General features: G+C 50.4%; 1 protein-coding gene across 6 annotated transcripts in view; it reads right to left on the reverse strand.

Moving 5' to 3' along the window:
• CSDE1 (cold shock domain containing E1) overlaps positions 1-27,599 on the reverse strand; it is a 1,384,522-nt gene that overhangs the window by 664,389 nt on the left and 692,534 nt on the right. For all 6 annotated transcript variants that reach the window (XM_069633412.1, XM_069633411.1, XM_069633408.1 and 3 more), the window contains one exon: positions 13,964-14,068. In XM_069633412.1, coding sequence (XP_069489513.1) covers positions 13,964-14,068 — 105 coding nt within the window. The remainder of the gene's footprint in view (positions 1-13,963; positions 14,069-27,599) is intronic.

Genomic DNA, 27,599 nt, shown 5'->3' on the forward strand with positions numbered 1-27,599 from the left:
ACGCCACAGATAAGTACAGATACGACCAACTATATCACTGGCTAGACTCATCCAAAATAAGAGAAGCTGCCGCGAGAGAATTAACCCCATTTGAAAAATACATTATGACAAACGATGGTTCTAGGAAGCTGGTCTCAAACATATACAGATTTATAAATTCGCTTGAGGAGGAAGTACAATGGCTAGACATTAAGAGATGGGAAAAGACTGAGGAAAACGATACCTAGGGAACCGTGGGAATACACATGGGAGCTGATACCCAAATTAACGAAACCAATACACTCAAAAGAAATGTGGATGAAAATTCTCCTCCAATGGCACTACACACCAGAAAGATCACACCATGTTCAGGGGAGTTTCCAATGCATGTTGGAGGGACTGTGGGGCAGAAGGCAACTGGCGGCATATATGGTGGGACTGCCCTACCCTACAACAATATTGGAGTGATGTTAAGGCGCACATGAAGTTAATGTTCCCAGACATGGGGGATCCAGGGGAGGAGGTGTGGCTATGTGGGATTTGGGACCCAAAAGACAGAACCCTCACCAAAACCCAGAAAAGAAACTTTATGGGCCTACTAATTGGAGTTTGGCTGGAAATAGCCCAAAAATGGAAGCAGAAACACCCACCAATGGCACTAGACTGGATAAGAAGGGTATGGTCCCATATAACGATGGAACACAACTTACAATCTTCAAGGGAACCATCTGAAATTCAGGGAGGATTGGGCAGTGACCTTGGAATATTTGCAAAGTGACTATATGGAGCAGCAGTGCCCACACAAAATAAAGATACTGGACATGTTTAGTTAAAATGAACCAGAGACACTCGGAGTGCAGAGCGGCAATAAGGACTATCCCGGTGGGGGGCGGCAGGTTAGTGGGAAACAGTTTGAATGTTTCTTGTTGTAAAATCAATAATAATACCTTTAAAAAAAAAAAAAAATTCTTACTCCAAAGTGGCAGGCCCCGACAGAATTCCTGCATGTGTACTCTTGGACGATCCCTTTTTTTTGGGCCAAAATCATTAAACCATCTTTTGAATTGATTTGAGTCTAAAACTATACCCAAATCATGGCTATGTGCCATAATTATACCTATTCACAAAAAAGGGCCTATCGACAATCCCACCAATTTCCGTCCCATCTCTTTGATTGACGTGTCAGCAAAGGTTTTTGCAAGATTGCTGTTAAGGGACCTAGGAGGTGTGTGTTGCTAACAATAATATGCTATCAAAATTTCAAGTAGGTTTCCGTAAGTCTATGGGAACCTCTCTTAATGCAACAATCCTTGCCCATCTGCAAGAATCGACACTCGCCTCTAAATCAGGGGCGGTCTACATGGCATCACTAGACCTCTCCTCTGCCTTTGATAGCGTTATCAGGGACAGGTTGTGGAAAAAGTTATTGGACTTTGGAGTCCCTGCTCACTTGGTGGCGCTTAAAGCACTTTTGCATTGTAACATCATATATGGTGAGGATTAAGCAGGATGGTGCCACTACTGAAGCCATACACACAGAGATAGGTGTTAAACAGGGCTGTCAATTGGCAGCCATTCTGTTTAATCTTTACATATGTGATGTAGGTAATTTGTGGGATGAATCGGTTGTCTTCCCAGTAAAATTGGGAGATACCCGCATAAATTGGTTGGCCTTTGCCGACAATATCATTCTATGCGATCGCACACCATTTGGCTGCAAACTAAATTAAATGTGTTTCATGAATATGCAAAATGTAACAATCTTGCAATAAATGCCACTAAATCCAACATAATGGTATTCGCCAATAGGAAAAAGGTTTGAAGATGTACATTGAAAATTAACAACATGGTGATTCAGCGTGTGATAAAAACAAGGTATTTGGGCTACAAACTGTGTGATTCAAACTCTTTATCTATGTGGAAGAATTTGTTAACTTTAAAGGTAATTCCACTTATTTCACAAATGAAGGTGTTATACTCCAAATACAAAGTTTTTTGCATGCGTAGGCGGGTCCTAAAAGGACGTAGATAGGACACAAAAGTGTCGGAAGTTTTCCTATTGGAAAAGGCTATATATGTGTACCGAGGGGTCCCAATCTGACGACGGGGAATATTCTAAGCATGTGAATCCATGAAAGATCCAATGCTGGAGAAAGAACCGCCCTCCTCACATCTAGTGTATGGAGTTTGACCTCAGCTGAGCTTTATGGCTTCTGGAAGAAGGCCGGGAGCTCGATGGACTGGTTTATGTGAAACTTGGAAATTAATTTAGGTGAGAACTTAGGGTGCGTCCGTAAAACCAATTTGTCTTTATGAATTATAAAGAAAGGGTCCTGTACTGCCAAGGCTTGGAGTTGGCCAACTCTTCTTATGGAGGTAATTGCCACTAAGAAGGCAGTTTTATAGGTTATGTGTCTAAGAGTAGCCTGATGCAAAGGCTCGAAGGGGGGGGGGGGGGGGGGGGGGTCCCATGAGTTTTGCTAGTAATACATTTAGATCCCAACCAGGTGGGGGATTAGAGACCGGAGGGTGTAGTCTCTTTATTCCTTCCATGAATGCCTTAATGACTGGCACTTTCCACCATGAAATCTTACTTTGAGAGGTGGTGTATGCTGATAAAGCTGCTAGGTGGACTTTGAGAATTAAAGTAAATATGGCGGAGTCAATAGAGGAGAGAGACCTGAACGACGCCGTCCAACAGGTATTCAAGGAGATCATAGGCGCAAAGGAAGAAGACGTATCCATAGACAGAGTACACCGGGTGGGCCCAAAAAGAGCGGGGGAACCGGGCGCAAGGCCTAAAGATGTTTGGTAGCCCTCTCCTCTTATCCCCCCAAAAAAAAAAACAGATCCTGAGGAAAGCCAGGACAATGGACCACATTAGAATGAACGGGGAGGAGGTTCAGCTGTATCAGGACCTGGCACAGATCACACTACAGAAGCGCAGAGACATGGGCCCAGTTGTAAGATATCTAACGTCAAGGCAAATAAGATATAAATGGACATTCCCCTTTGGGCTCCTTTTCACGTGGGAGGACAAAGGAGGATAACTACCTGCGAAGAGGGTAGACAAATATTGGGCATTCACGAACAAGAGGAAGAACCTTAAAGGAGGAGGAGAGATAACCAGACCAAGAATAAAGTGGATTCCTACTAGAAAAATACCGGAAGAAAAGGGAAAGGTCCCCCGCCAACAGATAGGTAACCACAACCAAGGCATCAGAACAACAAAGGCATCAGAAGGAACTATCAAAATCCACACCGGAGAGAACGAGTAACCCAATTCGACAACGCTAGAGAAACAGGACGAGTCTTTTCCAGAATCATGAACAAGGTGCGGAGAAGGGGGAGGAGGGCACTTGGAATCCAAAGGGTTTTAGAATACCCTGCAAGTTATCCCTGAGAACAGTCGGGCATGGCGCGTATGGCGCAATGCCAGAGCGACCTTAGGAACCAGAGCCCATCTCAGGGCAGTTTAGGGGGGGGGGGGGGGAGGAATAGGGCAAGTTGGGGGTTGCCTAATAGGGGTGGGGGGGGGGCGGAACACCGGGACTCAGCGCTTCACTCAAGGAATGCTCCGAGACATACATTGAAGGACCAACATCCAAGAACGGGATGGGGACTAAAATCCTAACATATAACCTTCGAGGCCTTAACTCTCCAGTCAAACGGAAAAAAGTGGAGCACTTCCTGAAACAAGACCTTAATGATAACCTCCTAGACATTTCGATAGAAACCCAATGGGAAGCTCTGAAGGCAGTTACTAGGGGTCATATAATCGCACAAAAAGCCCAAAGGAAGAGGCTTAACCTCCAATGGGAAAGGGAGTAGGAGGCAAATATTCGCAAAATACACCCAGAAATTATAAAGAACCCAACCATGAAGCTGCAAAGATCACAGACACGTACAAAGCCAATTAGATTCCATTCGTACAAAAAAAGCAGAAAGTCATTTAATAAGATTGAAACATTGGTATTACATAAAGGCCAACAAAGCAGACAAGCTCCTGGCCAGACAGCGGAAGGGGAAAAATCAAGATAGGACAGTAAAGGCACTGCAGGACGAGAAAGGGATTAGGAAAACACAAACGACAGAAATTGGGGCCATATTTTAGCACTTTTATCGGCAACTATATTCGAAGGATCACCTAGACAACACCCTCCAAAAGACCTATATAGATGGGTAACGCTTCCGTCACTAACGGAAGTAGAGAGGCAGACGTTAGATAAGGATATATCCCAAGAGGAGGTCATCAAAGCAATTAAAGATCTACCCAGGAATAAGGCCCCGGGCCCTGACGGCTACACCGCTCAATTTTATAAAACTTATAGCGATATATTGGCCCCGGTCCTATCGGATCTCTAACTCATTTAAAGAAAAAGACGATATCACCCCATCGATGAATGAGGCAAAAATGCTGGTGATACACAAACAGGGAAAAGACCCTGAACTTCCAACATCATATCCCCCTATAGCATTAATAAACCTGGATGCGAAGTTGTATACTAAAATTCTAGCCACGAGACTTACGCAAATACTCCCGAGCCTGGCCCATCAGGACCAGGCGGGTTTTGTCCCCAGTAGACAAACGCACGACAATATGAGGAGGGTCCTACACATTGTGGAAAAAATAGGTATACCACAAACCCTCATACGTTGAGGAAAATGGGGATGGGGGAGCCCTTCATTAAGATGAACAAAGCTACTTACAGATCACCCACCATCAGGGTTGCAGTGAATGGAGTTCTCAACGAGAAAATTCAAATTGAGAGGGGGACAAAACAAGGATGCCCTTTGTCCCCCCTACTATACGCACTTTTTCTGGAAACCCTACTATCGCGGATTAGAAGTAATAAGGAAATAAAGGGCATAGACATGGGAGGAACCAAACATAAAATAGCTGCATATGCAGTTGATATGCTAGTGATGCTGGGGGACCCAGAAAACTCCCTCCCAAGTCTTATGCAGGAAATAGAAACATTCGGCACATTGTCAGGCCTTAAGATCAACAGACAGAAACCAGAAACACCGATACTGGCGGGAGACTCCGAGCAGATTCAATCAATTGCAAAGGATCTCCAATTAAAAATTGCACGGCAGGGAGTCAAATATCTGGGAATTACCCTGACACACAAAATACAACATCTATACGCCCAAAACTACCCCTCGATATTAAGAAAAATAAAAAGGGACCTGGAGAAGTGGAACCCATTAGCAATAACATGGTGGCGGCGGATGATCAAGATGACCCTCCTTCCCAAACTCACGTACCTGTTTCAAGCCCTACCAATAAGACCCACCCCGAAATTCTTCAAATCCCTAACGAAAGCGGTCACGGAATACATATGGCAGGGGAAAACACTGAGAGCATCTAACAGTTCTCACAGCTGCTAGAAAAGATGGGGGATGTGCACTACAGCACTTTAAAAAATATTATGAGGCGGCCCAACTCTGGATATTGAAAGAATGGATACCAGAAAACTCCCAGAAGCTTTGGGCAGCCCAAGATAGGGCAGTTGCAACCACAACCACGAGGCACCTGCTATGGGCGGGGAGGAAACATAGGCACCCCAATTTACGAATAAGTGAAATTATGCAGACGGCACTAGAAATATGGGACAGAGCAACCAAGATGGGCACATTAACAAAAAACCCAGCACCCTTCATGCCCCTATTCAAAAACCCCGATTTCCCCCAGGACTTGAGAAGAATGCATACCTAAAATGGGAGGAAGCGGGTTGCAAAATGGTGGGGGATATGTTCCAGGGAGGACAGATAACATTTGAAGACTGTACCACTCTATTGAAGCTCAACGCCACAGATAAGTACAGATACGACCAACTATATCACTGGCTAGACTCATCCAAAATAAGAGAAGCTGCCGCGAGAGAATTAACCCCATTTGAAAAATACATTATGACAAACGATGGTTCTAGGAAGCTGGTCTCAAACATATACAGATTTATAAATTCGCTTGAGGAGGAAGTACAATGGCTAGACATTAAGAGATGGGAAAAGACTGAGGAAAACGATACCTAGGGAACCGTGGGAATACACATGGGAGCTGATACCCAAATTAACGAAACCAATACACTCAAAAGAAATGTGGATGAAAATTCTCCTCCAATGGCACTACACACCAGAAAGATCACACCATGTTCAGGGGAGTTTCCAATGCATGTTGGAGGGACTGTGGGGCAGAAGGCAACTGGCGGCATATATGGTGGGACTGCCCTACCCTACAACAATATTGGAGTGATGTTAAGGCGCACATGAAGTTAATGTTCCCAGACATGGGGGATCCAGGGGAGGAGGTGTGGCTATGTGGGATTTGGGACCCAAAAGACAGAACCCTCACCAAAACCCAGAAAAGAAACTTTATGGGCCTACTAATTGGAGTTTGGCTGGAAATAGCCCAAAAATGGAAGCAGAAACACCCACCAATGGCACTAGACTGGATAAGAAGGGTATGGTCCCATATAACGATGGAACACAACTTACAATCTTCAAGGGAACCATCTGAAATTCAGGGAGGATTGGGCAGTGACCTTGGAATATTTGCAAAGTGACTATATGGAGCAGCAGTGCCCACACAAAATAAAGATACTGGACATGTTTAGTTAAAATGAACCAGAGACACTCGGAGTGCAGAGCGGCAATAAGGACTATCCCGGTGGGGGGCGGCAGGTTAGTGGGAAACAGTTTGAATGTTTCTTGTTGTAAAATCAATAATAATACCTTTAAAAAAAAAAAAAAATTCTTACTCCAAAGTGGCAGGCCCCGACAGAATTCCTGCATGTGTACTCTTGGACGATCCCTTTTTTTTGGGCCAAAATCATTAAACCATCTTTTGAATTGATTTGAGTCTAAAACTATACCCAAATCATGGCTATGTGCCATAATTATACCTATTCACAAAAAAGGGCCTATCGACAATCCCACCAATTTCCGTCCCATCTCTTTGATTGACGTGTCAGCAAAGGTTTTTGCAAGATTGCTGTTAAGGGACCTAGGAGGTGTGTGTTGCTAACAATAATATGCTATCAAAATTTCAAGTAGGTTTCCGTAAGTCTATGGGAACCTCTCTTAATGCAACAATCCTTGCCCATCTGCAAGAATCGACACTCGCCTCTAAATCAGGGGCGGTCTACATGGCATCACTAGACCTCTCCTCTGCCTTTGATAGCGTTATCAGGGACAGGTTGTGGAAAAAGTTATTGGACTTTGGAGTCCCTGCTCACTTGGTGGCGCTTAAAGCACTTTTGCATTGTAACATCATATATGGTGAGGATTAAGCAGGATGGTGCCACTACTGAAGCCATACACACAGAGATAGGTGTTAAACAGGGCTGTCAATTGGCAGCCATTCTGTTTAATCTTTACATATGTGATGTAGGTAATTTGTGGGATGAATCGGTTGTCTTCCCAGTAAAATTGGGAGATACCCGCATAAATTGGTTGGCCTTTGCCGACAATATCATTCTATGCGATCGCACACCATTTGGCTGCAAACTAAATTAAATGTGTTTCATGAATATGCAAAATGTAACAATCTTGCAATAAATGCCACTAAATCCAACATAATGGTATTCGCCAATAGGAAAAAGGTTTGAAGATGTACATTGAAAATTAACAACATGGTGATTCAGCGTGTGATAAAAACAAGGTATTTGGGCTACAAACTGTGTGATTCAAACTCTTTATCTATGTGGAAGAATTTGTTAACTTTAAAGGTAATTCCACTTATTTCACAAATGAAGGTGTTATACTCCAAATACAAAGTTTTTTGCATGCGTAGGCGGGTCCTAAAAGGACGTAGATAGGACACAAAAGTGTCGGAAGTTTTCCTATTGGAAAAGGCTATATATGTGTACCGAGGGGTCCCAATCTGACGACGGGGAATATTCTAAGCATGTGAATCCATGAAAGATCCAATGCTGGAGAAAGAACCGCCCTCCTCACATCTAGTGTATGGAGTTTGACCTCAGCTGAGCTTTATGGCTTCTGGAAGAAGGCCGGGAGCTCGATGGACTGGTTTATGTGAAACTTGGAAATTAATTTAGGTGAGAACTTAGGGTGCGTCCGTAAAACCAATTTGTCTTTATGAATTATAAAGAAAGGGTCCTGTACTGCCAAGGCTTGGAGTTGGCCAACTCTTCTTATGGAGGTAATTGCCACTAAGAAGGCAGTTTTATAGGTTATGTGTCTAAGAGTAGCCTGATGCAAAGGCTCGAAGGGGGGGGGGGGGGGGGGGGGGTCCCATGAGTTTTGCTAGTAATACATTTAGATCCCAACCAGGTGGGGGATTAGAGACCGGAGGGTGTAGTCTCTTTATTCCTTCCATGAATGCCTTAATGACTGGCACTTTCCACCATGAAATCTTACTTTGAGAGGTGGTGTATGCTGATAAAGCTGCTAGGTGGACTTTGAGAATTAAAGACCAACCCTGAATCCAACAGGTGTAGCAAGTAAGAAGGAATGTGTGATGAGTACACTAAGGGTTTTATCTGCCTAGATTGACACCAAATGACGAATCTCTTCCACTTGTGGAAATAGCAGTGTCTGATGTTTGCCTTCCGTGCTGCTTTCAGGATGTCCATACACCGTTGTGGAAGATTAAGGTGTTCGAACTATGACTTCAGGAGCCATGCCGGCAGGTTCAAAGAGCGGTTGTGGATGTATTGTTGACACCCCCCCACCCCCATGTTGAGTCAACAGGTTGACTTGGTACACAAGTTTGATGGGGTCGCACATCGTCAGTTTGCGCAGATGTGGCTACCATGGTTGTCTCACCCACATAAGAGCAACTAGGATGAGTCCTCCCATCCCTGTGTATCTTGTTCACTACCCTGCTGATTAATGGAGTCAGGGGGAATAGCGCAAGCAAATCTCCGTGACCAATTCATCCATAGGGCGTTCCACTTGGAATCTGGTAGGGGGAATCTGGACGCAAAGTCTGGGCATTGCTTGTTCTCTCTTGTAGCGAACAATTCTAGAGAGGGGTAGCCCCAAAGAGAAGATGTGGTCTACTACGTCCGTGTGCAGTTGCCACTCGTGCTCGCTTGGCAGAGGATCTCTGCTGAGGCAGTCCGCTAGAGTGTTGAGTACCCCTGGAACATGTTGGGAGGATGGGGACATCCCTCATCCGAGTACCCACTTCCATATTTTCTGCGCCAGATTTGTAGAGTATGTACCTCCCTGTTGGTTGACATAGAACATAGCGGTAGTGCTGTCTGTTAGGACTTGTACCGATTGGTTTGTCAGATGTTCTTCAAAGGCTTGTAAGTGCTTTGAGGATTGACAACTCTAGCATGTTTATGTGCCTTTGTGCAGTCTTTTGTGACCACAGGCCGTGTGCTGTGTGGTGAAGGTAGTGCCCGTCCCCCCCACCCGGAAAGTGACACGTCTAGTGACGATCACCTGCGCTTCCGGTTCGTGGAAAGGTTTCCCCTTGGGCAGATTCTCCCTTGACCAACAGCGTAAGTTCTGAACCAGTGTTGGCGAAACAACCACTTGATCGTCCCACTGGCCACTTGCCCGAGACCATTGTTTTGCCAAACACTCCTGCATTGGTCGCATGCGCAGGCGCGCATGGGGTCCAGGTAAATGCACAATGCCATCATACCTAGCAGACGCATAGGTTTGCCTACGCTTATCCGGAGTCCGGCTTGATACTAGGGTATTTGCTGAAGCAAGTTTTGTACTCTTTCCATGGATGGGAAGGCCAAGTCTGTTTTTGTATCTAATCCAGCTCCTAGGAACTGTTTCGATGTGTTTGGTATTAGACTTGACTTTCTCGTTTATTGAGAAGCCCAACTGGAAGAGAAGGTCTGTAGTTCTTTGCGTGTTCAGCTTGCAAAGATTCCAAGTTTCTCCCGTGATCAGCCAGTCGTCCAGAAGGGTACACTGGGATTGACTCCCTGTGTAGGTGCGCTGCCACCACCGCCAGTACCTTGGAGAATACCCTTGGAGAACACCCTTGGAGCTGAGGCTATCCCAAAAGGCAGCACCTTGAAGTGTTGGTCTGCTACTTTAAAGCAAAAATCTTCTGTGAGCTGGGAACATTGAAATATGAAAGTAGGCATCTTTCATGTCGAATGTTGCCATGTAATCCCCCCGTTTTAACAGAGGGATTACTTCTTGTAGCGTTGTCATGCAAACTTTGTGGCTTGACAAACTTGTTTGCAGGGCGCAGGTCTAGTACCGGGCGCATGGTCAGATCCTTTTTTGGAACAAGGAAGTACGTTAAATACCCTTGTTTACCTCGTTGTACGGCACGACTTCGATGGCGTCCTTGAGAAGTAGAGCCTCGATTTCCTCCAGCAGGATGATTTGCTCTTCCTGTGATGGTTTTCTCTGGCGCGGAGGGAGGCTTGATTGTCTTCTCTGAAGTTATACCCTCCCATGCGTAGGTGAAAAAAGATATGCGTCCCCCCGACTCGGAAGGCATGGGATGGGACCTGTAGCAGGGAGTCATTGCTTGGAGGGTGTCCCTCCACCTGTGGTGGGGGAACCTCCCTCTTCCACGAGCCCTGCGCTGACCTCTGGGGTAACCCTGGGTAGCCTGTTGGTTGGTGTTCCATGAGGAACCTTGGCTCCGATTATATCCAGTGCCTCTGTATTTTGACCTTGAAAGCGATGAAAATTAGTGCCATCTCTTTGGCATGGGTGTCAGTTGGCTAAGGCTTTTTAGTGTCTCATTCTTCCTTGGCAGACTTTAGAGCGTCTTCAACTGCTTTACCAAACATTCTGCTCAACAGGCATGTTGAGTAAGGTAGCTTGAGTTTCCAATTTAAAACCAGACTGTCTAAGGCAGGTGTGGCGTTTAAAAATTGTGGCTTCACGACCACGTGGCCAGCGTTATCCGCTGCGTCAAAGTTGTTTTTAAAAGAACGTCAGCTGTAGCTCTGCCTTCAGCAGCCAGAATGGACAGTTTGGATTTAAGTGGCTCTGGTGCAGACTCTGCCAGGGCCATCACCTCATGCCATTTGGTGCAGTCGTAGCTGGATAGTAAGGTGGCATTTTCTATCCGCGCTTGGTATGCCGCTGATGACGCTATCTTTCTACCCATGGCATACAGTCTTTTTCTCTCCTTGTCCAGAGGAGATTCGGAGGATGCCAAGGGGGTACCAGCTCTGTTCCTGGTAGTGGTGACCACCAAAGAGTCTGGCCGAAGTTGTCCCCTTGTATATATAGAGGGTTGGAAGGCGCTGGGCAGAAAAGCCTCAATTCTGGTGTTTACTGCCCTGGTTTTATTAGGCCTTTCTAAGGAAGGCTGAATCCTTTTTTGGATTGACTTCAGCATTGGAAAACATTGGGCTGCAGGTTTCTTGTCGCCCAAGATATTTTCTGCAAAATCTTTTTCCTTTTGGATTTCTTGCATTTCGATCCCGAAACTCTCGGCAGCCCTTAGGAGTATATCATTGAACAGGTGCTGGTTGTCCACAGGGGAGTCGGTTAAAGAAGGGTCTTGCGGGACCCGAGAGTCCATTGCAAAAACTACTGACTCAGTGCCATCTGGATCCTGATCGATTCTCCCCCCAGCGTCATACTCATTGACGTCATAATAAGGGTCATCCTCATCCATGTATACATCACCCCCTGCATCCAGGTCATACAGGGCCGAGGAGAGGCAGAGAGTTTTGGGGACTGGTTCTACCGACAATTCCACTGGGGGAAGAGATCTTTTCTTAGCCGGTTGCGCTGGTATTTGGGACTGAGAGGCTGTGTCTCTTGTGTTTGAGCCAGACGCCTAGGTGGCGTGTTGGCAAGATTTGTGAGAACATGTGGATTTTCGTCGAAATAAATTAGTCATACGACTCATGACTATCAATATCCTTTGTGGACCATGAGGCGGAACTGGGGCTAGCCCCTGGGTAGGCAGGGCTAGAAGTATAGGTAGGATATAGCTATTCCTCAAATAGCACTTCCTTATCTACACAGATAGGCTCAGGCTGCTCTACTTGATCAGGCTCCTCATGGGTGTCTTGGGCAGGAAGAACCACAGGTTCCTGGGGTGGATGACTGCTCTCTAGGTCTGTCTTTCTTATTTCCCCCTCCCGCCCCCCCGGTTTTTTCCCACGCCGCGGGGTGTTTTGAGTCTGACATCTTGTTTTAGCGGGCTTGTCTCGAGACAGCTGTATGGGGCGCTCAGAGGATCTGCCCTTAGTCGACTCTCGGCGTGCGACTTCGCTCGCACTGCCGTGGGGAGTGTGCTTAGTGTGGGGGAGTGCTGTGCCTTTGCCGCTGGGTGTCTTCCCCGTAACAGGACCGGCGGCCTGTCTGTTAGGGTTGGGGGCTGGCACTGGGGAACGTCGAGGTTCCCCGTCACCCTCGCCGTTCGAAGGGACGGCGTCGCGGTCTTCGCTGGCCGCCCTTTCAACATCCATGGCAGCCTCTGCCTGCATGGCGTGATGGGCCCAACGCTTTGTTTGCCTGTCCTTGAGGGTCTTGGGTCGGAGCAGTTTACAGGCCCGACAATGAGCCTCGCCGTGGTCTCTCTGCAAACAAAGGTTACACACCCTGTGTTTGTCAAACCACGTATATTTTTTATTGCAGGATGGGCAGAATTTAAAGGGAGTACGCTCATTTTTGTTGGCAAACAGCTAATGGGAAATGGTGGAAATATACTTGTTTATGACCACCGCCCACTCTCCCTACTGTAAGGCCGAGCCCGAAAGCGCCTTCCAAGGCCGGGTGGCTCTGTCGAAATCTTCGAACAACGGTCAGCTTCGTAGTGTTCCTCAAGTATAATAACTTATATTATAAAGGTCAATGGCGTAAGCCGAAATGCACTCCGCAAATAAGCGACCGCTCACGATGGCGGAAAAAAACAATCTGGGGACATACACACGTGAGGGATCATGGATGCAGGGGACGTCACAATAGTGATAGTATTAATGGCATATCCATTTTCGAATTTCAAAACTCGATTGTAATACTCCTCAGCTTCTACTAGATGTCGGCCTATGCATTGCATGTGATCTAAGCAGATTTCACAAGCATCAGAAATGTGTATTATTGAGCGTTGCAAGATCACCTGCTTGTTTAATTTTAGTGTGCATTTTGGGCCTAGAACATAGTTTTTTTTTTACATTTGTGTCTAAATGAATCAGTGTGTGCGCTCCACTGTGCAGGCTCATTGGGGACACCTGACCCCACTCGCACTCTCCTGAGAATAGCCTGGACTCTCTCCATGGCTACCTTGATTGGGTTTTGGCTAACCGCTCAGAGTTCCCCGGTTCACTTTAACTAGGGTGGCTTCCTAAAATCTGGCCACCAGGTCCGATTTTAGAAATCGATCTTACCAAGTGCCCTGGGAGTAAGTGCATCACAACCAAAACACTTCTCACTGGTGATCAGCACTAAGGCACTCCAAACAGTGCATGCAAGTCCAAACCCGGAATGGGACTCTCAGAATGTGCATCTGAATATCCCAGCAGCCACCAACATATGCCAGGTGACCAGGAGTGCCAAAGGCTTGTATTAACAATTAAATGAGAAAAATCACATGAAGAAATTGTGCCAAAAAAGAAGCACCAATGTAAAGGCAATGGTTCCCGTCTGCATTGAAAAAGGGACTGCCAGGTTGCGCCAAATGGTAACACTAGCGGGGTAGAGCACAATTTAAAGGGAAAAGGACGCTCTGGTCCCATCCAGAAATTATGGAAGGCAGTGGGAGGTAATGACCAGACAGTAGGGAGGAAAAGGGATTGGGATGTATGAGTAACACTGTTCATTTGGGTTGGCTGTAAATGTTTATTCTACCAATTTATCTGTCCTGTCGAAGGTATGCAACAAGCTCAATGAGAATATGCATACCACATTATGGAAATTGAGCGTATAGCAAAAAGGAAAATAGTGGACAATTATAGAAACATGTTGAAATGCATTCATCTGCACATACACTTATATTTAACACTTGTCTAAAAAAGCAGAACCTCTGAATATAAGCAAGCTAACACGTTATTTAGAATAAGCTTGCCTTATCACCAATCTGAGGAGCTGGTCCATCCAAGTACTTTGTGTGATACGGGATAGTCAGTTTAACCCCACAGTCTTCATAAGCGATAATTCCTTCTTCAACATCCTATATAATAAAACAAATTGCATGAACTAATTAGTTTGGAAAGTTGAGGCAGATGTAAACTTGTCACTGTAAACTTACAAATGATCCTGGTAAATTTGGTAATCCAAAATACAAATCTGAAAGTAATCCGTATATAAATGGCCTTTTGGTTCAGATATTTCATGAGGAGGATGGATATCTTACAACACTCATCTAGTAGTGGCGATTGGGACACGTGGTAAGCTACTATTACTCAAGACATGCATTTTTAGATACTTTTTAGCTACTGTTAAGCAAGATAGGGTGCAGTACCCTTCGGGTGCACTACAGCAACCTTGACCTCCTGGCAATAGGAACCCAACCTTTATTTTAAGTCTGTACTACACAGGTTAGTATGGCTGAGCAGCAAGGCTTATCCCAAGAGGGGTTAATGTGAGCAGTAGGGTTGTAACAAGGAGCTTCACAGTGACAGTTATTCAAATAAACACGCACTCAAATTAATAATTGTTTAATCATGAAACCTTAACAGTCAATTATATAAGCCTTCTTCAGAAGGGAGCAAAACATAACACTTATAATACACTTCATAACACTTGTTTCTCTAAATCAGATAATAGCCATTGGGGATGACACACACTTCCTACACCCTCAGGTGACAAATAGCTAGAGCACTCGACATTGATTTATCACTGGTGCATTTAAAGCAATACTGGGTTTGGTGCAAAGGTTAGATATGCGAATAATACAAAGGTTAACGAATCTATAAACGGGCAAGTACTTTTTGAACCTTCCAATGTCAAGTAAATTTAACCCGTTCCTGGGCGAAAGGTAAAGGGACAGTCAAATGTAAGAAGAGTCTCGCAGGGAGCCAGGACAGTCAATATTAGTTGAACAAAGTCTAGGAGAGCTGAAAATCTTCTTTGCAGGTAGGTAAAAGTATTTCACAATATTTTTTAGAAAAGTTAGTAGAAATAAGTCACTTGAAAGCCCACATGCTGGGAGGCTTGTGAGGGGCAAAGATGCAAGCAACTCAGCAAGGTTAACCAAGACAAGTCTCAACTGAGAACAAATAAGGCTACACCATAAGAGGTATGTTCTTAGACTTTACAGTACCTTTGGTTAGAACAAATGGTTCCAGCTGGCTTCTGTTCAAGTCCAGCTCTGCAGATCCTGGAGTTCCTGGGCCTGAATCGTGGAGACAAGAGGGATGACGTCAGGGGACTCCTGTAATGGGAAGGTCAGCAGCAGCAGTGGGCAAACTTCAATTCAGTGGCACTTCAGTGTTTCAGCTCTTCGCGTCTGACCGCAAATAGCAACACCGCTGTTTTCAGATACCACTTCAGACATTCCTCGCATCTGGGGTCCAGCACTCTGAGGTGAAGAAACAAGACCGGCGGCTGGCGGCCCATCCTGAACCTTCGATGCCTCAACAAATACATCAAAGCACAGAAGTTACGGATGGTTACCCTTCAGCAAGTGCTGGGACAACTGGAGGAAGACGACTTTCTATCCTCGCTGGACTTGGAGGATGCTTACTTCCACATCCCCATACACCAGGGACATCAAAAGTTCCTACGGTTTATGGTCAAAGGGCGGCACTACCGGTTCAAGGCCCAGCCCTTCGAGTTGAAGTCTGGTCCAAGGGTCTTTACCAAGTGCGTGGCACCAGTAGCGGCGCGGGTGCACCTGCAGGGGATCCACGTATACCCCTACCTGGACAATTGGCTCATCTGAGCAAAGTCAAGAGAACTTGCCGTCGACCACACAGCATAGACCAGCCGCCTGCTCACGGAGCTGGGATTCTCGATCAACTTTGCGAAGTCCCACCTGGCACCGTCGCAGGACGCCCTGTTCCTGGGAGCCAGACTCGACACAGTGGCGCGGTTGGCCTCGCTTTTGGAGGAAAGGACGAGGGCCATTTAACATGGAATTGGCCAGGGTGACATCCATCAAGTCCCTGCTCGGCATGATGTCATCTTGCATCTACCTCGTGCGTCTGTGCAGGTTGAGGATGCGGCCACTGCAGGAGCTCCTCGACGCCAGTTGGATGCAAGCGACGGGAAGCTTCGAAGACGAGATCCCACTCAACGAGACTTTCCGTCAAGCAATCTGGTGGTGGGGCATCCGCGCACGTCTCGAGGCGGGCATGGAGTTCCGGACCCTGGACACCAGGAGACGGTGATGACGAACGCCTCCCTGGAGGGATGGGGGAGCACACATCGGAGATCTCCACTCAAGAGGCCTTTGGCTCCGGGAGGAGAGGTCCCTGCACTTCAACGTCCTGGAGCTCCGGGCCCTAGGGTATTTCCTTCCATCCTTCAAGGGCAAAGTGGTACGGGTCTTCACCGACAACACTACCACGATGTTCTACATCCGGAAGCAGGAAGGTACCAGATCCCCAGCCCCATCCAAGGAAGCGCAGGATATGTGGCACTGGGCCGTCGCCCAGGGGATGTTCCTGGTACCCTTTCATCTGGCAGGAGTGAAAAACACTGTCGCCGACTCACTCAGCAGGGAGCTGTGCTCTTATCACGAGTGGGAACTTCAGCAGGATCAAGTGGATCTCCTATTCCGACGATGGGGCAATCCCCAGATCGACCTGTTCGCGGCGGCGACTAACACCATGTGCCAGAGGTTCGCCAGCAGGTTTCCCCAGCAGGGGAGCATGGGCGATGCATTCTCCTTCCCCTGGGACGGCCTGTTCCAGTATGCTTTCCCACCGTTGCCTTTGCTTCTGCGACTCAGTCAACTCAGACAGTCCTAGGGCAGGATGATCCTTGTTGAACCGGCTTGGGCCAGGCAGATATGGTTCCTGGACCTTATGGACATGTCGGCTCTCCCCGGTCAAACTGCCGGCGGACGCGGATCTTCTCGCCAGGGAAGGAGGCGCCATACTATATCACGACCCGGGATCGCTGAACCTGCAGGCTTGGCTCCTGTGGCACTAGAGTTGGGAGGCTACGACATCCCGGCGGACTGCAAGGAGCTTCTTGCAAAGGCGACTCTTTAAGTGCTATGGACATAAGTGGAAGAGATTCTCTGTCTGGTGCCGTGCACAGAAGATCAACCCTCTACGGATCACGGCCCCTCAAGTGCTGCCGTACTGTATGTCGCTGGCACATGCATGCTTCCATCAAGATCCATCTGGCGGCTATCTCCCGCTACACCAGAACTCCGGGGCGGTCGTCGCTGTGGTCACATCGCCTGGTGAAGGAGTTTATAAAAAGGGACTGTTCCGCTCGTTCCCACCGGTGAAAGCCCCGGCCCCGGCGTGGGAGATCAACATAGTGCTGACCAGGCTCATGGGTCCGCCATTCGAGCCCTTTCATTCGGCGCTGCTAAAGTTCCTATCGTGGAAGACGGCTTTTCTTGTGGCCATCAACTCCGCACGATGAGTCGGAGAGATCGAGGACCTCTCCTGTAAGCCTCCATATCGGCCATTCACAAGACTAGGGTAGTGCGGAGGACGCGCCCCTCCTTCATGTTAATGTTAGAGGATATTTGTACCGCGCACTACCAGCACCGGAGTGGTCCCCTGGCGCTCTGGCGGCTCTGAAAGAGGGGGGGGCAAGTTAGTGGGAAGTAGCGGGAAAAGTGCAAGGGAGCAATGATGTGCTGATGGCAGCCTCAGCCGGTGGGTCCTTTGGCTGGGCTTGGGGTGTTTTACGGTCGGTAGTCCTCATGTGCTGTTGTGCGAGTCTGTGGGGTTCGTTTTGTTGTTGCAGTGTAGTGAAATTAGTGTGGATTGCTGCGTTTTAGGCTTGTGGTTCTTTGGTTAGAGTTTGAGAAGTGTACGCAGAGGGATAAAATTGTTAGTGGATTGGTTAGTTGGCATTGCTGTCCTTGCAGTTATGTCTGTCTGATGTTTGCTATCATTCACTATTCCATCGTTGCTAATTTTCAATATTCTGTCTAGATGTAAGGCAGGCTAGTGATCACGATTCCAATCAAGTGTTGCACTTACCATCATTCACAGTTTCATCCAAGTGTGGCGCAAGCTTACATTCACATTTCTATCAAGATGCGACGCAGGCTAAAGTTAAGAATTCCATCCAGGTGTGGCACATGTTAACATTGTTACACCTGTATAAAGATGACACGTGCTAATCTTAACATTTCTGTATAGGTGTGGTACTAGTTAACATTGGCTAGTGTGTTAGTGCGTAATGCAAGGCAACATTTACAGCCAGGCCACGAATGGAATTAGGCTGGTGGTCACAAATCTCTATGAATGCATGGCATAATTCTATGGCAGTCTGTTATGGAGTGGTGAGGTAGAGTGGCGAGGGCTTTCTGAAGTAGAGTAATTGCTCTACACCCCACCCATGCCACACTTAGTTTTGTTGGCGTCTGTTGGCTGCTGGCTTCCTTTGCTTCCCCTGCGGACACCTGTAGACACCTGTAGACACCTGTAGACACCTGTAGACACCTGTAGACACCTGTAGACACCTGTAGACACCTGTAGACACCTGTAGACACCTGTAGACACCTGTAGACACCTGTAGACACCTGTAGACACCTGTAGACACCTGTAGACACCTGTAGACACCTGTAGACACCTGTAGACACCTGTAGACACCTGTAGACACCTGTAGACACCTGTAGACACCTGTAGACACCTGTAGACACCTGTAGACACCTGTAGACACCTGTAGACACCTGTAGACACCTGTAGACACCTGTAGACACCTGTAGACACCCCTTGGATCCGCCCTTTGCCTCGGGGCCCTTAGCCGAGGGAGCTGCCGGGCAGAGGGCTGCCCTGGGAAGGCCAGTTATGACCAGGTGGATGCACCAATCGGGGGATGTGGGCGGGTTGGAGGACTTCGGGTTGAAGCATGGTAATCAGTGTGATGTGTACACACAATTGTGATCCTCGAGAAATTATTGCAACATTACTCACTTATGGTGTTTCTACTTGTGTGGTTTTAACATATTGTATTTGTTTTATGTATCATGATCATTTTTATGATTGTTTTTATGAAATGTATTGATGTTTAACAAAGTTTGTGATAAAGAACTCCACTAGATGTGGGAAGAGTAAGTTGACACCCGATAAAAATATAGGACTTTCTTCTTGTATATAGAAATTCACGATATCAGGCTTAATGATTCAGATTGTACATATGAGTGGGATGGAGTTACTGACACAAAATTCAGATCTTGAATAGCCTCATGAGTAGATGTAAAGGTCGACACATATGCACTGGCTCTCAAATCCATGGAATGAGCATGTGACGTCATTCATAAGCCTTGTTTAACATTGTGCAATCTCAGGATAATTAGACTATCATGCTCATTTCAACTATACAACTCGGTGGCCATTCCATTAATCACAGAGCCGCTGGGTTGGCCAACAATATTCCTCCGGGATACCAGGTTACGACTCAGTCGAAAACCCATAAGGAACAAGTTACTTACCTGTAACTGTTGTTCTCCAGCATGGGTCTGGCATGGATTCACATGCTCATGAATATTCCCCGTCGTCAGGCTGGGAATCCTCGGTAAAGAAAAAACCAGTATCAGTTTCGTTTCTGATCTGTCTTTCGTAGTAATAACCAATCACTGGTCTCTGCGTCATACTGACCACAGCCAATGACTGCCCTCTACCTAAGCACCGCCTCTGGCAGCCATCTTCAGATTTGGAAGCACGTGAAGAGCCGCAGAGGGGTAGGCGGGAGGGTTCGCATGTGAATCCATGCCAGACCCATGCTGGAGAACAACAGTTACAGGTAAGTAACTTGTTCCTTCTCCAGCATGGGGTCTGGCATGGATTCACATGCTCATGAATAAAGAATACATAGCAGTACACACATGCACAACCACGGGAGGTGGCAAAGGCTCAACATTAAGCATCACATCAACTCAACATTAAGCATCTTACCTCCTCACCAGGCTCACCTCAGGCGAACAGGTTGCGCAGCACTGCTTGGCCGACCCTGGACTCCTCCCTGGAATCCCGGTCGACGCAGTAGAATTTCGTGAAGGTGTGCGTCGACCTCCACGTAGCAGCCCTGCATATGTCCAGCAGGGGCACACCAGATAGGAACGCCGTGGTAGCTGCGATCGCTCTGGTGGAATGGGCTCTCGGACGGCCAGGCAGCGGTCGGTTTGCCAACCGGTGACAGTACATGATACAGCCGGAGAGCCATCTGGAGATGGAAGCCTTCGAGAGAGCCTTCCCCTGATTGACAGGTCCAAAGTTCACAAAGAGTTGTGACGTCTTCCGAAAACCTTTCGTGCGGTCCACGTAGAACTTCAGCGCTCTAGCTACATCCAGCGAGTGCAAAGTCCTCTCAGCCGGCGACGAAGGCGACGGGAAGAACACAGGTAACACCAAGGGTTCGTTGAGATGAAAGTCCGACGGTACCTTGGGCATGAAGGAGGGGTGCGTCCTGAGCACTACCCTCGTGTCGTGGAAAGTCAAGTACGGGGCCTTGCAGGAAAGGGCCTGGATCTCTCCCACTCGTCGTGCGGAGGTGATGGCCACGAGAAAAGCTGTTTTCCACGATAGAAACTTCAACGGGGCCGAGTGCAGAGGCTCGAACGGAGGTCCCATGAGTTTGGTCAGTACCACGTTGAGCTCCCACGCCGGGGCCGGAGCCTTAACCGGCGGGAACGATCTGAACAGTCCCTTCATGAACTCTTTCACCAGACGATGAGACCACAAGGACGTCCGGCCCGTGGTTCTGGTGTATCGGGAGATCGCAGCAAGATGAATCTTGATGGACGCGTGTGCCAGACCAGCTTTGGCCAGCGTCAGCAGGTACGGCAGCACTTGGGGAGCCGTAATCCGTAGAGGGTTAATCTTCTGTGCGTGGCACCAGACAGAGAACCTCTTCCATTTGTGTCCGTAGCATTTAAGAGTCGAGGACGCCCTGGCCTTTGCAAGAACCTCTCTGCAATCGGCCGGTATGTCGTATCCTCCAAACTCTAGCGCTGCAGGAGCCAGGCCTGCAAGTTCAGCGACTTCGGGTCGTGGTGGAGGATGGCGCCTCCTTCCCTGGAGAGTAGATCCGCGTCCGCCGGCAGCTTGATTGGCGGGGACGCCGACAAGTCCAGAAGGTCCGGGAACCATATCTGCCTCGGCCACGCAGGTGCGACGAGGATCATCCTGCACCGTGACCTCTTGAGCTGGTTGACGAGCCGGATTAGCAGAGGCAAGGGAGGGAACGCGTAGAGGAACAGGCCCTCCCAGGGGAACGAGAAAGCATCGCCCATGCTCCTCGTCTGGGGAAACCTGCTGGCGAACCTCCGGCACTTGGTGTTCGTCGCCGTCGCGAACAGGTCGATCTGGGGTGTGCCCCACCGTCGGAAGAGGCGATCCACCAGATCCTGCCGTAGTTCCCACTCGTGGCACGAGCGCAGCTCCCTGCTGAGTGAGTCGGCGATGGTGTTTTTTATCCCTGCCAGATGAAACGGCACCAGAAGAATCCCTTGGGCGACGGCCCAATGCCACAGGTCCTGCGCCTCCTTGGACAGCGCTGGGGACCTGGTTCCGCCCTGTTTCCTGATGTAAAACATGGTGGTGGTGTTGTCGGTGAAGATCCTCACCACCTTGCCCTTGAGGGACGGAAGGAAGGACCTGAGGGCCCAAAACACTGCACGGAGCTCCAGGACGTTGATATGCAGGGACTTCTCCGTCGGGAGCCAGAGTCCCCTTGCGTGCAGATTTTCGGTGTGCGCTCCCCACCCTTCTAGGGAGGCATCCGTGGTCACAGTCACCTGGTGGGCTGGGGTCTGGAAGTCCATGCCCGCCGTCAGATGCGCGCGGGTGCCCCACCACCGTATCGCTCGTCGGAAACTCTCGTCGAGCTTGATCCTTTCCTCGAAGCTGCCCGTCGTCTGGATCCAGCGCGCATCCAGGAACTCTTGCAACGGGCGCATCCGGAGCCTGCACATGGGAATGAGGTAGATGCAGGAAGACATCATCCCGAGGAGGGACTTGATGGACCTCACCTTGGCCGCGTCGGCCACCAACATCCGTTGCACCTTGCCCAAGATGGTCCTGGTCCTCTCCTCCGACGGGGAGGCCAGAAGGGACACTGTGTCGAGCCTCGCTCCCAGAAACAGTGCGACTTGCGCGGGCACCAGGTGGGATTTGGCGTAGTTCACGGAGAATCCCAGGTCCGTGAGGAGTTGGACGGTCCTTGCCGTGTGGACCACGGCGAGCTCCCTCGTCTTGGCGCGGATGAGCCAGTCGTCCAGGTAGGGGTAGACGTGAATCCCCTCGCGGCGCAGCTGCGCCGCCACCGGTGCGAGGCACTTGGTGAAAACCCTGGGTGCCGACCGCAGTCCGAAGGGAAGGGCTTTGAACTGGTAATGACGCCCTTGGACCACGAATCTGAGGAATTTTCGGTGCCCCTTTAGGATGGGAATGTGGAAGTAGGCATCCTCCAAATCCAACGACGATAGGAAGTCTCCTTCCTCCAGCTGACCCAGGACGTGCTGGAGGGTGACCATCCGGAACTTCTGCGCCTTGATGAACTTGTTCAGGCGTCGCAGGTCCAGGATGGGGCGCCATCCTCCCGTCTTCTTCTTCACGAGGAAGTAACGCGAGTAGACTCCGGAGCCCCGAAGCCTCTTTGGGACGAGTTCGATGGCGCCCTTTCTGAGCATCGCCTTTACCTCCAGGAGAAGTTGAGGGGCGTGAAGTTCTTTCCTGGCCACGGGGGGGACGCGCGGGCACCTTCTTTGAAACTCGAGCGCGTGGCCCCGGGCCAGGGCGTCCAGCACCCAACGGTCGGTGGAGATGGACTCCCACACGCTGACGAAGCCCGCCAGCCGGCCTCCCACCGGGGTGCTTCGGTGGGGGCCCGACCCCACGGCCGGTTCAATCCTGCTTGGACGCGGCCTTGCCGCCTTGGCCTCCTTGGCGACGACGGCGGGGTCCGCCAGACTTGCCTCGTCCTCTGTAGGCCTCTTGCGACGACGAGCGGGCCGCTTGACGGTAGGAAGCGAAACCGCCGCCGGAACCTTTGGAGGCGCCCTTGCCTCCGCCGCTCCGAAAGGGCGTCCGCCATTGCTGCAGTACTCCAAGGGCCCGGGCCGTCTCAGTATCCGCCTTGATGGCCTGAAGGGAATCGTCCACTGTCTTCCCAAACAGGTTGTTCCCGTCGAAGGGCATGTCCAGGACCCTGGTCTGGACGTCCTGCCGAAAGTCCGTAGCCTTGAGCCATCCGCGACGTCCAAGGCAAACGCCGTTGCCCATCTGGCGGAACCCAGTGTCGGCGATGTCCGTCGCCACGGTGATGGCGTGGTCCGAGGCCACCTCACCTTCCTGCAGGATCTCAAGGGCCTCCGCCCTCTTGTCGTCCGGCAGAAAATCCAGCAGGGGAGCTATCTTGTACCAGAGTTCCCTGTCGTAGCGGGCCACGATAGCCAAGGCGTTGGCCGCTTTAATCGTCGTCGCCGCCGACGAGATGACTCTGCGTCCCATGGCATCCAATTTCTTTCCCTCGCCGTCCGGCGGGGAAGTCGACGTGGAGGCCGCACCCCCCCCCGCTTTCTTCCTGGCTGCCGCGGAGACGACGGAGTCCGGGGTAGGCTGCGCCCGGAGGCATAGGGGGGCCGAGTCCGGGACCCGGTACTTTTTCTCGTACCGGTCTCTTTTCGCTGGCGTCGTGGAAGGGTTCTTGAGGAGGGAAAGGCCCTCATCCCAAATGTCGTCCAACAGAGGCACTGCGAGGACCGTCTTCCTCTTGGTCTCGCGCCGTTGGTAAAGGAAGCCTTCCTTTTTCTTCTCCTCAGGGCAGAGTTGGAAAAGCTCGGATGCCCTGGCGATCATTGAGTGGAACGATCCAATCTCGTCGGGCGGAGAAGCCCTGGTGGGAGGCGACGACGGAAAATCCTCGTCGTATGCCTCGTCGTCCGTACCCGTCGCTGCCGTGTCAGTCCCCGTATCATCCCCTCGGGTGGACGGGGAGGAGGGCTGGACGGGGCGCGACGGTTGAAAAGGAGGCGGTGGATGGATCCTTCTTTTCTTGGTAGGGGGAACACCAGAAGGTCCCGGTTCTGGATCCCCCGACGGGAGAGGTTCCTCCGTCGGTAACGGTAGTCTCGTCCTTATCTCGGAGCATAAGGACTGTATAGCCAACAAAATGGCCGCTGAGTTGTCTTGCGGCGCTGGCAGAGGGGAATCCGACGGGCGAGCAGGGGCCCCGTCGGTATCCTCGACGATGTCGTCGTCACCTGCGTCGGGGCCCATTCCGACGGGCTGGTCTTGTTCCACGCCTAGGCCGTGGCTTAAGACCTCGATCAGTTCCTCTTCTGAGGTTGAGGCCGAATCTACGACGACGCCCTGCCCCCCCTTCTTCCCCACGGAGGGTTTCACGGGGGTCCTATCGATGGGCACGAAAGAAGACTCCCTCCGAGGAGGCAGGGAGATTCTGGGCCCCGAGGCCGCCACCACTGGTGCAGCCTCCACAGGCTGGGCCAGGGCCGCCGCGACCGTTTCGATAGAGGGCTTGGTCGAATGGATCAAGGCCTTCACCACCTTAGGTGCGCTCACCGCCTTATCCTTGAGGGAGGGGGCACTGCCACGCTCCTCCTCTGCCTTAGAGCTCGACCGGGGTCTCTCCAGGAGCTTCGCCGGGTGCTCGGCCTTCCTCTTACCCGACCCAGAGCGTTGGCTCGTGGTTGATGGTGCCGGGGAGGGTGCGCCCTGCCTGGCGCCCGTAGAGCCCGACCGTTCGGCGCTCCCGGTGCCAGCGGACTCGCGGTGCTTGGCCTTATGTTGGGCCCCCGTCGCCAGGGCGCCCTCAAAGGTCTTAGAAGACCGCTCAGATTTCTTCTTCTTCTCGCCAGACGGGCTCTTACCCTCCAGCCAGCTGGCGAGACGTTGATGGCGGTCCTTCATGGTCCGTTCCGACATGTTGCCGCAAAACGCACAGTCCTTCTCCACGTGCGTCTTGTCCCCATGAAGGCAGTAAAGGCAGAAAGAGTGTTCGTCCTCCTTGAAGACGTTCTGCAGCTGGCATCCAGGGCAGGCCCTGAACAGCTTTCCGGGCGTCGAGCTTCCCTTCTCCTGGGCCATCTCCGAGACCGGGCCCGAGAAGCTTCTGGAGTCCTCCGAAGTGTAGCTCGACGAAATCTTCACCCTTGAGGGGCACAGATGAATCCGACACGGGTCCCCGTTGATCGGATGTAGGATCGGTGGAGCTTGAGGCTCTTTTGACCGAAAGAATCGAAGTTTTTGTGAAAAAGCGCGAAAAATTAGCACTAACGCTCGAGAGCAATAGCACGAGGATCCCAACACATGAACGTGCGGTAAAAATCTGAAGATGGCTGCCAGAGGCGGTGCTTAGGTAGAGGGCAGTCATTGGCTGTGGTCAGTATGACGCAGAGACCAGTGATTGGTTATTACTACGAAAGACAGATCAGAAACGAAACTGATACTGGTTTTTTCTTTACCGAGGATTCCCAGCCTGACGACGGGGAATATTCATGAGCATGTGAATCCATGCCAGACCCCATGCTGGAGAAGGAACAAGTTACTTACCTGTAACTGTTGTTCTCCAGCATGGGTCTGGCATGGATTCACATGCTCATGAATATAAGAATAAATAGCAGTACACATGCACAACCACGGGGGGTGGTAAAAGGCTCAACATTAAGCAATACAAAAACTCAACATTAAGCATCTCTTACCTCCTCACCAGGCTCACCTTAAGCGAACAGGTTGCGCAGCACTGCTTGGCCGACCCTGGACTCCTCCCTGGAATCCAGATCGACGCAGTAGAATCTCGTGAAGGTGTGCGTCAACCTCCACGTAGCAGCCCTGCAGATGTCCAGCAGGGGCACACCAGAAAGCAACACCGTAGTAGCAGCGATCGGTCTGGTCGAATGGGCTCTCGGATGGCCTGGCAGCGGTCGGTTAGCCAACCGGTGACAGTGCATGATGCAGCCGGAGAGCCATCTGGAAATAGAAGACTTCGAGAGAGCCTTCCCTTGATTCACAGGTCCAAAGTTCACAAACAGCTGTGATGTCCTCCGGAAACTCTTTGTGCGGTCCACGTAGAACTTCAGCGCTCTAGCCACATCCAGCGAGTGCAAAGTCCTCTCGGCCGGCGACGAAGGAGACGGGAAGAAAACAGCCAACACCAAGGGCTCGTTAAGATGGAAGTCCGACGGCACCTTGAGCATAAATGAGGGGTGCGTCCTAAGCACCAATCTCAAGGCATGGAAAGTCAAGTACGGTGCTTTGCAGGATAGGGCCTGGATCTCTCCCACTCGTTATGCGGAGGTAATGGCCACCAGGAATACAGTCTTCCACGACACAAACTTCATCGGTGCGGAGTGCATCGGCTCGAATGGGGGCCCCATGAGCCTGGTCAGCACCACGTTAAGTTCCCACGCCGGGGCCGGGGCCTTCACCGGCGGGAACGACCGGAACAGTCCTTTCATAAACTCTTTTACCAGTCGATGGGACCACAGGGACGCCCGTCCTGTGGTTCTGGTATATCTGGAGATCGCCGCCAGATGAATCTTAATGGAGGCATGGGCTAGCCCAGCCTTCGCCAGCGATAACAGGTACGGCAGCACTTGAGGGGCCGTAATCCGTAGGGGGTTGATCTTCTGTGCTCGGCACCAGATAGAGAACCTCTTCCACTTATGACCGTAGCATTTGAGAGTCGAGGACGCCCTGGCCTTTGCAAGAACCTCTCTGCAATCGGCCAGTATATCGTAGCCTCCAAACTCTAGCGCTGCAGGAGCCAAGCCTGCAGGTTCAGCGACGCCGGGTCGTGGTGGAAGATGGCGCCTCCTTCTCTGGAGAGAAGGTCCGCGTCCGCCGACAGCTTGATGGGAGGGGACGTTGACAAGTCCAGAAGGTCCGGGAACCAGATCTGCCTCGGCCACGCCGGTGCGACGAGGATCATCCTGCACCGGGACCTCTTGAGCTGGCTGATGAGTCGAAGCAGCAACAGCAACGGAGGGAACGCATACAGGTATAGGCCGTCCCAGGGGAACGAGAACGCATCGCCCATGCTTCTCGGCTGGGGAAACCTGCTGGCGAACCTCTTGCACTTCCGAGTTTGTCGCTGTTGCGAACAGGTCGATTTGGGGTTTGCCCCATCGTTGGAAGAGTTGATCCACCTGATCCTGGCGCAGTTCCCACTCGTGACACGCACGGAGCTCCCTGCTGAGCGAGTCGGCGATGGTGTTGCTTTCTCCTGCCAGGTGGAAGGGAACCAGGAACATCCCCTGGGCGACCGCCCAGTGCCACAGATCCTGTGCCTCCTTAGATAGGGCTGGGGATCTGGTGCCTCCCTGCTTCCGTATGTAAAACATTGTTGTGGTGTTGTCCGTGAAGATCCGCACCACTTTGCCCTTGAGCGACGGGAGGAACGATTTGAGAGCCCAGAACACGGCTCGGAGTTCCAGGACGTTGATGTGCAGGAGCCTCTCCTCCGGGAGCCTGAGGCCTCTTGCGTGGAGATCTCCGGTGTGGGCGCCCCAACCTTCCAGGGAGGCGTCCGTCGTCACAGTCTCCTGGTACGCCAGCGTCTGAAAGTCCTTGCCCGCCGTGAGGTGCGCTCGAACGCCCCTCCAC

This window comes from Ambystoma mexicanum, chromosome 13, assembly GCF_040938575.1.
Source record: "Ambystoma mexicanum isolate Mex_15411 chromosome 13, UKY_AmexF1_1, whole genome shotgun sequence".
Classification (NCBI taxonomy): Eukaryota; Metazoa; Chordata; class Amphibia; order Caudata; family Ambystomatidae; genus Ambystoma; species Ambystoma mexicanum.